This window comes from Myripristis murdjan, chromosome 13 (assembly GCF_902150065.1).
Source record: "Myripristis murdjan chromosome 13, fMyrMur1.1, whole genome shotgun sequence".
Classification (NCBI taxonomy): domain Eukaryota; kingdom Metazoa; phylum Chordata; class Actinopteri; order Holocentriformes; family Holocentridae; genus Myripristis; species Myripristis murdjan.
Window position 1 is genome coordinate 12797681 of NC_043992.1, and position 16056 is coordinate 12813736.

A 16056-nucleotide genomic window follows, 5' to 3' on the forward strand; every position below is an offset into this window, starting at 1 on the left:
CTAAACGGCCTGAGTTTGTGTGTGAGTCCTGTGGAAATGTTGGAGGAGCGCCCTGAGTTTTCGGAACGTCACGGCACATGGCACAGTGTTTGTTTGAGGGGTTGCCACGGTAACAGCCAGGGAATTCCCTTCCCCGGTCCGCTCAGACCCCATCGTTCAGCCACGAAACAATCGAGTGTATTATGGAAGCTCGAAATGGCGCACGCTAAATATTGCCGAATCTCTTGCTAGCTCTCCCTCTGCTCTGGCCACTCTGGTGTGTGTGTGTGTGTGTGTGTGTGTGTGTGTGTGTGTGTGTGTGTGTGTGTGTGTGTGTGTGTGTGTGTGTGTGTGTGTGTGTGTGTGTGTTTTCCCCCACTCTCTCCACTTCAGCACTTCAGTGTATAGCCAAATGTTTTCTCCCCGTCTGAGTGGAAAGAAAGATGTGCTTTGGCATGGAGAGAGGAGGGCTGGAAGGAAAGAGAGGAGAGGCGAGGTGGAAAGAGAGGAAAGCTAATGATGGTACCACGCAAGAAAATTCCTTACTTCATGAGAGAGGGTATTCCTCTAACCCCAACCTGACCCCCAGCTGCACCCCCTGAACACACACACACACACACAGCACAGCTATTGCTAAGCTGCTGTCCTTATCGCCCAGTTATTACTCTGGTGCTCAGTAACGTGTCCAAGCGGGCTGAAACAACACAGCAGCACTGATAGCAGCACCGAGCTGATAAATGATACTGGAACTAATAGAGGCTGTTGCTCCGCTCTGGATGTTATGATTCATACATAGCAGTCCTGTGTTGAGGCCTTCATTTGTCTTTCCACGTTCATACACCATGGGTCGTTATCTCGCGTAAAACTTTCCAAAGAGGAGTTTTCCAAGAAGTTATGACTGCTAAGTTGTGTGAACATCTTTGTGGCTGATGATTTACTTCCTGTCCATTTTACCCTCACCTTCTGTCTTTTCGGGTCACAGATTTCCATTTAGTTTAGTCCGTGCCATTAAGCACATTTATTGATGTTTACTTAATGCCTTCTCATCTCTCCATTCCCATGCCTGGTTCAGTGGCAGTTAGTCTTTGACTTAGGGAGCAAATTCCCTTCCCTTTATTTTTGTGCTGAAACTATCAATTGACAGTATATTGTGCCATGACTCAATGTCTTTAAACGGGACCGTTAAATAGCAGAAATATTTAAACAGCGTTAAGTGTTTCCTGAGAATTTTTAAAACTTAAGACACTTGCCAAGAATTATTGACAAGTTTCTGAACTAAAATGCCACACTGAAACCAATAATAATAGTAAAAAATAATATATATACACACTCACATGCAGACTGAAGTGAAGGATGTCCTGTAGACGCCTTTGGACTGCTGCAATAAATATGTAGTTAACCACACTGCATCGTATCTATCATATTAGAAATGGGCAGCATTGGATGATACCAATTTTTTTTTTTTTTTTGGATAAAAGGTCAGATATGCAAGCAAAGCAATGTATTACTCTTACAAGCTTCCTAGTGGCCGTAAATCTGATCAGTTCTCCCCCCTCTGTTCCTGCAGCTATGCAGTTTCGGACAACTCTTACCGCTCTATGAGAACAGAGAGGAAGGACCAGTGCATCCTGATCTCTGGGGAGAGCGGAGCCGGTAAGACAGAGGCATCCAAGAAGATCCTGCAGTACTACGCAGTCACATGTCCAGCCAGCGAGCACGTCCAGACCATCAAAGACCGCCTGCTGCAGTCCAACCCTGTGCTGGAGGTGAGACGGCACTTAACCCCGATAATCTGGTAGAGATCTTTATTTTTTGGACCACATCAAGATTTTTTAGTACAGTCAGAATAAGCGTGCTGGACTACAAAGATAGGTCCCGAAGCCAAGAGGAAGCTGTAGTAATGGTCGTGTTACTGCCTCTGTTTAGACAAGAGATGATCTTGCCAGCAGTGTCTGAAAATAGAGGGCTTTCACATTATGTTCCCTTCATTCTGGTCCAGATCCAAGTTTACTAGATCCCAAACCCCAGTTCATTTGATTAGTGTGAACGCTGCGTACCGTACCTGGGCACGGGTCAGCGTACATGCCCGTAAGAACCTGCAAGAATAATTTCTACCAGCCCAAATTATTATATTATAGAGCCAGTGCTGTGATTTTAACTCAGTTAGGAAAAGTCTGATAGTGATGTCTAACACAAGGAGGTTTTTTTTATTCAGTTTTTGACTGTGAGATACAAAACTTGGGGAGCAAAACTGTAGGGATATTTGCTAGTTGGACAAGAAAGTAGCTCGTTATTGTTTGACAAACCATGAAACATCTCATTAACTATGCATACAGTCGGCCAATCAGAGCATTCATTAAAACTTGGCTTTATGTGACATCATTTACACCAGGAAGCAGACTGTAATTCTTAATTTGACAGCCATTTCCACAGCACTGACTGTTATAATAATTTATTATAATAATTTTGTTATAATAATTTGAGTAACTTTACATGAACAGGTCCTTTGTTAGATTATACTATGAAACTAAGAAATCCAATTTTAATTGCACAAGAACTGTAATATATATATACTCTGCTTATTTGTGGTGCTTTCGTGTGTATAAACTTGTGTTCATTCAAAACTTGCACACTCACTTTATTTAAAATTCAACTTGACGCCTGCCCACCCCCACTGTATTGCGATCATTTCGTTATTAAGTCTCAAGTAAGTCTAGAAGTTTCAACCATCTATGCAGCAGAGAAACAGGAGAGGAAGTTCAGACACTGCCACATTGTGCGGAGCCGTGTAGCTGGCAGCCAATCAGCAGCCCTTTTGATGAGTCATTGTTTTGCTCCGGTTTGGTTGGCTCGTGCTCCGAGAGTGTACGGTGGGCTGGAGGGACAAAGTTTGAGAGAAGGCAAAAGTTACGCCAAAGATATATTATGGACGTGTGGTTCTCGGTGGGTGGTCATTTCAGACCCTGCAGTCAGATTGAGGGTTGCATGGTCTAGATACTGTTTCAAAGGGTTTCCAAGACAGACCAGAATGAGATTGTTGGGGGGGAAACAGGCAACACTTGGATTTTTGGGACATTTTTATGACATTAAAATAGTCAAATTTAAAATGATTGGCTATCAGAAAAATCCAGTGATGCATGTGTGCACACAGAGACAAAAAAAAATCCCACAAAGGCATGCATACAGTTAAAGCAGGCATGGCATGCATGGATCCCAAGCTGCACACGCAAGCACTGGTCACACACTTACACACACATACTGCACACATATCACTACAATAACACACCATTTTAAAATAGCTGTTGGAAATAGTTTCAAAGCTGTGAGGAATGGAGCGATAACTGTTTTATGCTCGGTTGACACCCAGTCTCCGTGTGCTGAGGAATGAAGGCCTGGTAACAGTGAGAGGTGTTAGAAGTGTGTGGAAGCAGTGGGTCTGATGCCGGGCGTGTTTCAGCCAGATGTGTTCCAGATGTGCACAAGTGTGTGAGTGTGTACACTATGCCCTGTAATCTTGTGCTGCTGTCTCAGACAGGCGCAGCAGGTTCTCTTAACACCTCTGGCTTTTCCCTTTTTTTCATTGTCACCCTCTTATCTGCTGTCCATCTTTATCACACTCTGTTCTCTCTCTCCATTTCTCTCCCGCCTCTTAATCCATCAATTATCACGCTTCTCCCTTCTCCCTTCTCTTTTTCCCCTCTTCTCCTTATCGCTCTCCAGGCCTTCGGCAATGCCAAGACGTTGCGTAACGACAACTCGAGCCGCTTTGGCAAGTACATGGACATCCAGTTTGACTTTAAGGTGAGCGGGACACCATTAACCCATTAAGTGAACAGAAATCAAACCGTCCTCTTTGGGAAAGATGTTCTCAGATATTTTTCCTCCACATTTTGAAATACATTAAATGTTGCATAACAAATGGAAGGAAAACCACATGGCTGCCCTGCATTGTTTGGCATAGGAGACTTCATCTTCATTACCTCAGTTTAAATGGAAAGACAGATGCAAACAGACTTTAATCATTATACTGCTAGAAAGTATTTATATCCAAAGAATTCACCACATGGTTGAAAACAATATATTTCATATGTTTAGCAAGTTCAAGTTGGACATTTTTCCCCCTACTACTGTTACTTTGCTCCTATTTATTTATTTTTTTTAAATATCTTTCTTTTATATATCCATCCTTAACACATTCCAATGCTGAATCTGTGTTATGTTTAAGTAATACTGACTTTTTTTTTAATTTTATCTGTTATGGTGGATTTAGGGTACCTTTGTGAGCATTTTGCCACGTTTAACTCACAGCTCGTTGTTGTGAGGTGTACTGCACAACAACAAAAGTATCAGTCTAGCACATTGATATCTTTTGTCTTTGCACTTACGTTTTTTTTTTTTTAATTAATTTTATTCCGTCATTGATTTCATTTCCTTTATCTTACCTGGACATGTGCATCATTCCTCCACTTCCGTGTCTATGTTTGTGGGTACATGATACTTTCATTGGGCTAAAAATCCCCGCCGACCTGCATGTTAAATCAACCCTGCATCACACCACAGTACCCTAGCCTTACCCTCTACTCCTCCACCTCCTCCTCCTCCTCTTCCTCCCGTCCATCCCCCCTCCCTCCCTGGCTCTTGTCCCGTCGGCAGGGCGCCCCAGTGGGAGGACACATCATCAACTACCTGCTGGAGAAGTCGCGGGTGGTCCACCAGAACCACGGAGAGAGGAACTTCCACATCTTCTACCAGCTGATTGAAGGAGGGGAGGAAGACCTGCTGAGACGCCTGGGCCTGGAGAGGAACCCTCAACAGTACCAGTACCTAGTCAAAGTAAGAACCTAGTGCGCTCAAGATCTGGTTGTATATATGTCTGTATGTGTAAATAACCCTCAGTCAATATCATGTTGCAGAAAGTATCCAGTCTAGATTCATATTTACATCTGTATAAAAACCTCCACCTTCACATACTAATGATCGGTTGTAAATTACCTTTTTGCTGCACCCACTTTCCTTCAGTAAATCATTTTCTATGTTTCCCACAATGCCAAGGGGCAGATAGTGTGGCTGCACAAATATAGCTAGCAGGTCAATTAGTTTGCATTGACTCATTTCTATGACCATTTCTTCAAACTACATTTGTACTGAGGCTGCCTTACATTCTGGTCTATCAAGGCAGCTGTTGGAGGAGAAACTGATATATCTGTCTCTTCCACAGTGGATTTGATTGTTTAACATTAGCTGTAATGTAAAGCAGTTCTGTTTAAACAGTGCTACGTTTTAAGTTGATTTTTCCTTCAAAATGAGTGTCTGATGCATCGTGGATCTTTGATTCTGCCATGGCAAAACCGAACTTCAGTGGAGTGTTTGGTTGAGTAGTTACCTGCTTGGGTAACTCAAGTATTTTGGCACACAGTGGTGAAATATCCTCATTAGTTGCTCCGTGCTCCCATGGGCTGCTGATCCACCCGCTGATCTGTCTCTCCATTCACTTTCATAGAACAGCAAAGTAAGTTCTAAAATAACACTTGTAGCACATAAGTGAACCTAAATAAAGCAAATGATACCAGTGAAAAAAACCATCACTACCCATTTTTTGAGGAAATCTTTTATTGTTATTGTCTCGTTATCTTTTTATCTTCCATTTTGAACCGGAAAGAAGATCCTGAAGGTAGTGTCAGTGGACGTCCACATAGTCATCTTGTGCCTGGAAGAAACAAACTGATAGTATGTTCACAAATAATTGTAATTACAAAAATAGTATATATATATATATATATATATATATATATATATATACACAGTACAGGCCAAAAGTTTGGACACACCTTCTCATTCAATGTGTTTTCTTTATTTTCATGACTATTTACATTGTAGATTCTCACTGAAGGAATCAAAACTATGAATGAACACATGTGGAGTTATGTACTTAACAAAAAAAGGTGAAATAACTGAAAACATGTTTTATATTCTAGTTTCTTCAAAATAGCCACCCTTTGCTCTGATTACTGCTTTGCACACTCTTGGCATTCTCTCCATGAGCTTCAAGAGGTAGTCACCTGAAATGGTTTTCACTTCACAGGTGTGCCTTATCAGGGTTAATTAGTGGAATTTCTTGCTTTATCAATGGGGTTGGGACCATCAGTTGTGTTGTGCAGAAGTCAGGTTACTACACAGCCGACAGCCCTATTGGACAACTGTTAAAATTCATATTATGGCAAGAACCAATCAGCTAACTAAAGAAAAACGAGTGGCCATCATTACTTTAAGAAATGAAGGTCAGTCAGTCCGGAAAATTGCAAAAACTTTAAATGTGTCCCCAAGTGGAGTCGCAAAAACCATCAAGCGCTACAACGAAACTGGCACACATGAAGACCGACCCAGGAAAGGAAGACCAAGAGTCACCTCTGCTTCTGAGGACAAGTTCATCCGAGTCACCAGCCTCAGAAATGGCAAGTTAACAGCAGCTCAGATCAGAGACCAGATAAATGCCACACAGAGTTCTAGCAGCAGACCCATCTCTAGAACAACTGTTAAGAGGAGACTGCGCGAATCAGGCCTTCATGGTCAAATAGCTGCTAGGAAACCACTGCTAAGGAGAGGCAACAAGCAGAAGAGATTTGTTTGGGCCAAGAAACACAAGGAATGGACATTAGACCAGTGGAAATCTGTGCTTTGGTCTGATGAGTCCAAATTTGAGATCTTTGGTTCCAACCGCCGTGTCTTTGTGAGACGCAGAAAAGGTGAACGGATGGATTCCACATGCCTGGTTCCCACTGTGAAGCATGGAGGAGGAGGTGTGATGGTGTGGGGGGGTTTTGCTGGTGACACTGTTGGGGATTTATTCAAAATTGAAGGCACACTGAACCAGCATGGCTACCACAGCATCCTGCAGCGACATGCCATCCCATCCGGTTTGCGTTTAGTTGGACGATCATTTATTTTTCAACAGGACAATGAGCCCAAACACACCTCCAGGCTGTGTAAGGGCTATTTGACCAAGAAGGAGAGTGATGGAGTGCTGCGGCAGATGACCTGGCCTCCACAGTCACCAGACCTGAACCCAATTGAGATGGTTTGGGGTGAGCTGGACCGCAGAATGAAGGCAAAGGGGCCAACAAGTGCTAAACACCTCTGGGAACTCCTTCAAGACTGTTGGAAAACCATTTCAGGTGACTACCTCTTGAAGCTCATGGAGAGAATGCCAAGAGTGTGCAAAGCAGTAATCAGAGCAAAGGGTGGCTATTTTGAAGAAACTAGAATATAAAACATGTTTTCAGTTATTTCACCTTTTTTTGTTAAGTACATAACTCCACATGTGTTCATTCATTGTTTTGATTCCTTCAGTGAGAATCTACAATGTAAATAGTCATGAAAATAAAGAAAACGCATTGAATGAGAAGGTGTGTCCAAACTTTTGGCCTGTACTGTATATATATACTTATATAGGCATAATATAAATAGTTTAGACTCATATAATGCCCAGGTACCCATACAACTCAACCCTCAACAACTTCAAGTGGTACTTAAAGTTCCTAATGATACACTATATTGCCAAAAGTATTCGCTCATCTATCCAAATCATTGAATTCAGGTGTTCCAATCACTTCCATGACCACAGGTGTATAAAATCAAGCACCTAGGCATGCAGACTACTTCTACAAACATTTGTGAAAGAATGGGTCGCTCTCAGGAGCTCATTGAATTCCAGCATGGTGCTGTAATAGTAATGTAATAGGATGCCACCTGTGCAGTAAGTCCAGTTGTGAAACTTCCTCGCTACTAAATATTCCACAATCAACTGTTAGTGGTACTATAACAAAGTAGAAGCGATTGGGAACGACAGCAACTCAGCCACGAAGTGGTAGGCCACATAAAATCACAGAGCGGGGTCAGCGGATGCTGAGACGCATAGTGCGCAGAGGACGCCAACTTTCTGCAGAGTCAATAGCTTGAGACCTTTAAACTTCATGTGATCTTCAGATTAGCTCAAGAGCAGTGCGTAGAGAGCTTCATGGAATGGGTTTCCATGGCCGAGCAGCTGCATCCAAACCTTACATCACCAAGCACAATGCAAAGCATCGGATGCAATGGTGTAAAGCACACCGCCACTGGACTCTAGAGCAGTGGACACGTGTTCTCTGCAGTGACGAGTCACGCTTCTCCGTCTGGCAATCTGATGGACGAGTCTGGGTTTGGTGGTTGCCAGGAGAACGGTACTTGTCTGACTGCATTGTGCCAAGTGTAAAGTTTGGTGGAGGGGGGATTATGGTGTGGGGTTGTTTTTCGGACGTTGGGCTCGGCCCCTTAGTTCCAGTGAAAGGAACTCTTAATGCTTCAGCATACAAAGACATTTTGGACAATTTCATGCTCCCAACTTTGTGGGAACAGTTTGGAGATGGCCCTTCCTGTTCCAACACGACTGCGCACCAGTGCACAAAGCAAGGTCCATAAAGACATGGATAAGCGAGTTTGGTGTGGAAGAACTTGACTGGCCTGCACAGAGTCCTGACCTGAACCCGAGAGAACACCTTTGGGATGAATTAGAGCGGAGACTGCGAGCCAGGCCTTCTCGACCAACATCAGTGTGTGACCTCACCAATGCACTTCTGGAAGAATGGTCAAAAATTCCCATAAACACACTCCTAAACCTTGTGGAAAGCCTTCCTAGAAGAGTTGAAGCTGTTATAGCTGCAAAGGATGGGCCCACATCATATTAAATCCTATGGTTTAAGAATGGGATGTCACTCATGTTCATATGTGTGTGAAGGCAGCCGAGCGAATACTTTTGGCAATATAGTGTACTTTGTATGATACTTTGTATCATTAACATTATCTTGTTAAGCTTCTCGGACGCATCTAGGTGATTATTGATCTGTTCATTAATTTGTCGTCTCTCTGGGGCTGATGAAGAAGCTGTAGCCAGTTTTTCGTTGATGTTCTGGATCTGGTTAATCCCTAACTACACGTCTGACCCTGGAGAGCACCCTGTGTACATCAGTGAGATTAAATATGAATAGATATCTGGATATACTCCATCTATGTAAGAGAGTATTTAGGTAAAATACTGTCCTGGGTTCACTGAAGTTGCAGTGTTTCTCCCTCTCTTTCTCTCTCTCTCCATATTCATCCTGTCAGAAGCCATTGGTCTATACAGTGTGTGTGTGTGTGTGTGTGTGTGTGTGTGTGTGTGTGTGTGTGTCCCAGTGGTTGGTCTGGTTAATAGGCCCTTAGTGCTGCAAGACGACTTGTCCTCAGGGGAGAATCTGCCTTAAGGCACTCGTAGTTGAATCTGCTCCTACACTCACGCACACACACTCACACACACATGTTGGTTTTACTGTACCTGTGGGGACATTGTATTGACTTACATTCATTCTCTACAGTCTTTCCCTAATATTAGCCATAACCAAATTATGCCTAACCCTAACCTTAACCTAACCCAATTCTAATGTTAACCCTAACCTTGACCAGTAAGCCGGAATTAGCTTTTTTGCTTTGTGAGCACCACCCAAATGTCCTCACAAGAAGAGTAATATTGTTTGTGTGTGTGTGTGTGTGTGTGTGTGTGTGTGTGTGTGTGTGTGTGTATTAATGTATGTAAGCACTTCAGCACTTTATCATGTCTGGACATGTTATGGAATGGATCACATGGTTCTTACTTAGCAACAGAATGCAGTTTCTATGGGTTCTGATGTCAAAAAGTGCTGTTGAACATAATAAACTATAACTTACTGGTGTGTCCAGAGTACATGGGGTGTTTACCAGCATTTCTTTTACCAGCTTTCTGTATTTTTTCTCCCTAGGGAAACTGTCCCAAAGTCAGCTCCATTAATGATCGCAGCGACTGGAAGGTGGTGCGGAAAGCCTTGACTGTGATTGGCTTCAGCGAGGATGAGGTGGAGGTGAGGACCAACATTGCAGCTGCTTGCATGACACCGACTTGTTTTTGTCCCCAAAAGCAGCGAGGGAGGCCCTCCTCGAGGCCGGTCTCCAATGTAAACCGTTTACAAAATATTAAGAACAGTCAGGGGGTGAGGAAACAGCAAGGTTTATGTAAAATGTGGTTTTGATTTTAAGAAACGCTAACAATAACACTGGTGTGAGATCGAGGCTGCCAATCATCTCAGCCCTGTGTTGATGTTAATTAAGCTGACAGTTTTAAAATGCTTCACATAGCACCAGGATTTTTAAGCCCGGAGGCGAGTCAGCCATGGATTGTGCAGTATTACGACGGTGGTCGTAATGTTTTGCACAAGTGAACGAAACATGTAATTGCATATTACATGTTCCATTACCTCTGAGCAAATAACACCAAGTGCACCTTTGTGTTACTGCGGGAAAACAAACAGTGAGAGGTCTACTGCAGACGAACATATCCACCTGAGACACTCAAATAAACATCACCGCCCCCACGGAGGTTGATTAATTCCCTGAGAATATTAAAAGCCATTGCTCTTGTGTTGATGGGAAAATCACTGATCTGGTGGGAGGGCTGAGGTTTGAAGCTATATGAATGACATTTTTTAATTAATTTGTGTTTTTGGGAGACTAGATGTACACTCTGATGGATTTATATAAACCTCACTGTATTTATGACTGCATGTCAGTGCCACTATAAAACACTCTTTGCTACGAGTTTAATTATGTAAAAGACTCGTAGAGCCTGAAGGATTTGAGGTTGTTTGATTTTATTCGTTTTGATCTTAGAATATGTATAACTGCTTGTATTTGACAGCATCTTTCACACACAGGCTTGACTGCTAGTTGTGTATGCTTGTAATGTGCATGTGTTTGGGTCGGAGCAAGTGTGTGCATGTTAATATATGGTGAGAACTTACTTGTGTCTTGAGTGGGAGTCTCCTACATTTTCATGAGTCTGGGCTCGCCTCCAGAGCTCCTCAGATCTCCTGTTGCTGCTTCAAGAGTGAACAGCAGGTGTGTGTGTGTCTGCGTGTGTCTGTGTGTGTGTGGTTTATGCTTGGTGAGCAGATTGCTACACTCCTATCCTGTTCAATTCGTAACCCAGTTTTAATCAAAGCCACCTTTATCTGCCACCTCAGTCATAAAGATAGTCTTGTCTTTTGCACTTGGCAATAAAATCAAACTCATGTAATCTTATCGTGCTTAAGCCTCTCATCTCCTTACCTTTGTCTCCCTGCCTGCCTTGCAATATTCCTTCTTTGCCCACTATCCCTCACTTTGTAACCCTTTAAACCTCATTCTTCTCCCCCCGTTCCTCATTTCCACTGTTTTTAACCTGGTTATTTTCTTCCCTTTGTCCCCCATCTTTTTATTTGTCTTTGAAGGAGTTGTTGAACATTATAGCCAGTGTGCTCCACCTGGGGAATGTGCAGTATGGCGGGGAGGACAGCGGCAATGCCTGCATCACTTCTGACACGCAGATAAAGTACCTGGCCAGGGTAAGATGCTGCGCAAGGTTCATAAACGCCCCCACAAAAAGCCCTGGATGTAACGATTATTTTTGAAGCGTTTGTTTAGAGTTTTGACTGGGCAGGAAAAGTTGCGAGTATGAACCTCGCTTGGAACACACAAATATTGTGACACACTCCTGGAGATGCCAGGAATAATCCAATTAAAAGTAAATAGTCTGCTCGCTGCTTTAGATAAATGGCAGTGGTTTTCTAAACATTGTGCAGACAGACCCTGGATTCCACACGTTTCCAAGAATAGCTTCCATTCATTCCTGCTGTAATCCTTCAGCTATGCATCTTGTCAGGCAGAATCAACAGATACCATGTCACAAGTGTGACTGCTGCCAGCTCGGATGACATTTCTGCCCATTTATATCAGTTCATTTCTTTGTCCGCGATGAGACCCGTATCCACGTTGATGTTCTTGTGGTGCTTTTCCAGTTGTTAGGGGTGAACGGCACAGTGCTGACAGAGGCTCTCACACACAAGAAGATAATCGCCAAGGGAGAGGAGGTAGGTTGGATACACACGCCGATTGTGGTGCGTGTGTGATAAGCATTTGTCTCTACAATGCTTCTCTGTCTGTGTAATGTCTAGTATGGTCCAATGTAATTATATTGTAACTTGTCTGACTGTCTCTATCTCTCTCCATGTATCTCTTGTCTTTCCCTCTATGCTTTCTCCTTTTATGTGTGTGTTTGTCATCCACTAGCTGATGAGCCCACTGAACCTGGAGCAGGCATCCTCGGCCCGGGATGCACTCTCCAAGGCCGTGTATGGACGCACCTTCACCTGGCTGGTCAACAAGATCAACGCCTCGCTGGCATACACGGTATAAACACACACCCGTGTTTATGAGTCATTTCATAGCTGGAAGTTAGTTCGACAACAACAAATAGATGTTGGATGAATTTCAGGTAAACTGTTATTGTGTCTATGTGAAATCCATACCTGGTGCAGAGTTGCAAAGTTGGTCAAGCCAGTTGCCTCAGATGCGTGAAAACTTCATGTGTGTCTATTCCATGACAACATAGCTCCACCTTGTGGCTATGATGTCATTTTGCATGTTAGCCACACAGCTGTCCAGCTTGTATATCCATAATACAGTCTGGGATTTCATTTCTGTGTATGATAGTTTTTATGTCATTATATAATAAAGTCAGGCCATTAATTTTCAGATATTGCCCTGTTATTGACTCTTAGCGATTCCTGCCCTTTCTTAAAATCCATTTTATGGGTGGGAGGATGGTGGCTTAGATTGTCAAATAGCAGTAAACATGATCTGAAGATGGGAACCTGAGGATTGATTTGAGATGCATCTCAAGTTATTTTAGTCATACATCTGTAATAAACATTGTGTTTTGGTTAGGTGTCTATTTTTTGACTTTAATTATTTTGAGTGTATAATGGTTATAACATCATGATGGAAGCATATGATGGCCATTCCCTATTCTCAATGATGTGTCATAAATTGTTGCAGCAGTTTTTGGGTTGATGCCATTTGGTACACAGATTTGACCACTCCAGAATTAATAAAAATGCTTGAAAACCCATACTAAATGCCACATTAGGACACCAACACCATGAGGAACACCACAGAAAAGCCCATGCTTTGATTTGTTGTCACAAACCTTTGAGATTTCTGCAAAAGTTGCATGTTTCGGCGATTGGATGGTGAGCATTCTGTTCTGGAAATTGCCCAGAAACCCCCTCTTATTGTCAGTATACCTGGAAAACCGCACATCCTCTGAATGCCCTCAGTCTCCAATTTGCAGTTGTAAAGTTTCACGAGGCTCTGATTATCTTAAAGGTTACAATATTTCATGTCAAGTTTCAAAGAGTGGTCTCACCACATTGAAACAGCTACTATGGTGGCTAACATAATCACACATTAATAAAATTAGGCTCACTAAATCAACAAGAGTCTCAGCTTTCCTGTCAAACCCAATTAAAGCAACTCCAAGACTGTTACTATGGCCCTGTTTACTGTGGCCCCAGTATACAGAAATGCACCATTTTACAACAGGCCAAAATAACATATTTGTACTCCATGTTTTGTGGCCCAAACTGCATGAGATTAGCTTAAGCCTTAAACCATTTTCATTCAGATATTTTGAGGTCAGAGGTCAAGTCACCCCTTTTGAAAATGGCTATGCCAGTTTTTCCCTTGCCAAAAATGTGCCTAAACTTGAAGCAATATTTAGCCACCTTGTCAGTGACCTGGCATGACATGCTTGACATCAGCGGGATCCTTAGATCGTCTAGTTTCATTTGTGCTTAGTTGGCTGGTGGAAATAGCAGATATCAGTCAGTAGCTGTATTTTATTTTTTTCATCTCATTGTTCAAAGGCCTAATGTTCCCCCAAAGCTTCCCCTACAACTGAATAGATACAGTTTGAAACTCTGCCGCTAACCTTAAAGAGTAGCTGGAGTCATCGATGCAAGCTCACACAGTCCTGCTCTCACTACGTGTGTGTGCATTACGCCGGTCAACAGGTGGCTGAACTCTTCCCAGTAATGAAAAATTAAATCTGGTTATGGGCTTTCTTGTTTGCCAGCATTCCTCCACGCCACATGAATCAGAGTCAAACAAATAAAATAAATACAGAAAACAAAGCACAAATATCAGGAATTATTTACTGACAAACTACATAAGAAAATTTAACAAAGGTACTCTCCTCACTTCTATGTGCAAGTCATCAAACTTACTTACTTATACCTTTATTACTTACTTATTTCAAAACACGATATTTCACATAGAAGCATGAATGTTAACACATAAAGTTATAATGAAAAGTAAACATAAAGCTTTTCTAAAGGGAACACAAACATCTTAAACAACCAAATTTGGCATCTCCCAACCTCCTGGCTGCACAGACAAACTGACAAGCCAAACGGTAACGCCGAGTTTTGTTGTTGTGTTTGTTTGTTTGTTTTGTCAGGATGACTCTTACAAGAACTGGTCTGTCATCGGCCTGCTGGACATCTATGGCTTTGAGGTCTTCCAGAACAACAGGTATAGTTAGCAAACACTTACAGGACTCATCTCCAAAAAGTGAACTTGTCGAGAGTTAAAAAAAAAAAACAAAACAAAAACAATATAAACTTTCAATTCAGTAATGAAATGTGCGTCATGGTCCAAGCAATGCGTCACAAGTCCTTTATAAGACAAATGTTTAATATCATTTGAAGAAACCGGAGAAACAGAGGGAAATGTGACTTGTGTAGTGCGTTTCACCTGCAGGAACAAGCCCCAATGAGCCTGTTCACTGATGCCTGTGACGTTCTGTGTTGCAGCTTCGAGCAGTTCTGCATCAACTACTGCAACGAGAAGCTGCAGCAGCTCTTCATCGAGCTCACCCTCAAGTCAGAGCAGGAGGAGTACGAGGCCGAGGGCATCACGGTGAGAGAGCGACCTCCTCCTCGACCTCCTCTGCTCCTCTCTCCTCCCATCTGTCTGTCTTTCTCCTCCTTAAGACCAAACATTAAAATACCCAGATTGTGTTTTGATATGATTTCACTGATTACATTAAAGCTGAGGTTAAAATGTGTCTCTTCTTTGTTGGATAGCCACAGTGTCTTTGCAAGATTTCCATTCCAGTCCCATCAAGATGTTAGTTGTAAAATGTGTCTCTGACCCCCTCTGGAGGTGGTTTTTGGGTTTGGCACTTGAATGCATCTTAAGCACATTTACACCTGCAGTTTATGCGTTTTCATGCAGTGCAATTACAAGCCGATCACTCAGGGTGCAGGTTAATTTCCGGTATGGAGTTATTGTCTGAGTTTGTGTTTATCGGTCCATTGTCACCTCTCTTCATTTGATTTTATCTTTCACCTTTCTCCTTCAGTCTAGGCATGCCTCTTTCTCTACCTCTGTCTACTTTTGTATTCTGTCCATCATCTCTGCCCCTTAGAGTTGTTTCTGTCACGGTATCGTTGTTGAACAAAGGCACATGAAAACACGTGAAGCTCGTTTCTCAACGATAAATATGTTTCTTGTAAACAAAGTGTTGCAGTTTGTTCTGGGAAGTCGCTGCCCTTCCCTTCTCTATGGGATTTCCTCTCAAGGCCACATTTTTTTGGCAAGCTCCCCTGTCCTGAAATAAAGCCAACTGGTGCACCATCACACCCGACAAAGTTACCTGATGTATTGCAGCTGTAGTTTGCGGTGTGCTGAGTGGCATGAATTGATATTGCAATGGACGGTGATTTACCATTCTGGCATTTTGTGGCAGCTTTTATTCAAAGAGATTGATGGTCAGTGCAAACCTTGTTAGAATGGACGGCCACAGAGGGAATCGAACCCCTGACCATGGCAGTGTTATGGCCACACACTTTATTATCTTAACTTTGTAGCTTTGAGCTTTGATGGATCAATAGGTATTTGGGTCACAAGGTTTTTGGGGGATATACAGCATTTTTATTTTTTTTCCCCTCCACTTCTACTTTCAGATTTTGCACGTTTGTCTTTCCCACCAATTGTTTCTCCCTCCGTTTCTGTTGTCTTGTTGTGCTCAGATGTAAAACAAGGGCCTCTTGTGACTCAGTCTAATCTGAATGTGCTCGTCAGAGAGAGAACAGGTTGTGGGAGAGAGTTGGATTCGTATCTGTTCAGTCACCTCGCCCGCCCCTCAAAGAGCCC

The 16056-nt window shown here is 42.7% G+C and overlaps 1 protein-coding gene across 2 annotated transcripts in view; it reads left to right on the plus strand.

Annotated features, from left to right (window-relative positions):
* Window positions 1-16056, plus strand: part of LOC115370277 (unconventional myosin-Ic) — a 75163-nt gene that overhangs the window by 43745 nt on the left and 15362 nt on the right. For both annotated transcript variants that reach the window (XM_030067230.1, XM_030067231.1), the window contains exons 4-12: window positions 1547-1745; window positions 3700-3780; window positions 4633-4812; window positions 9786-9884; window positions 11289-11402; window positions 11856-11927; window positions 12127-12246; window positions 14357-14430; window positions 14712-14817. In XM_030067230.1, coding sequence (XP_029923090.1) covers window positions 1547-1745; window positions 3700-3780; window positions 4633-4812; window positions 9786-9884; window positions 11289-11402; window positions 11856-11927; window positions 12127-12246; window positions 14357-14430; window positions 14712-14817 — 1045 coding nt within the window. The remainder of the gene's footprint in view (window positions 1-1546; window positions 1746-3699; window positions 3781-4632; window positions 4813-9785; window positions 9885-11288; window positions 11403-11855; window positions 11928-12126; window positions 12247-14356; window positions 14431-14711; window positions 14818-16056) is intronic.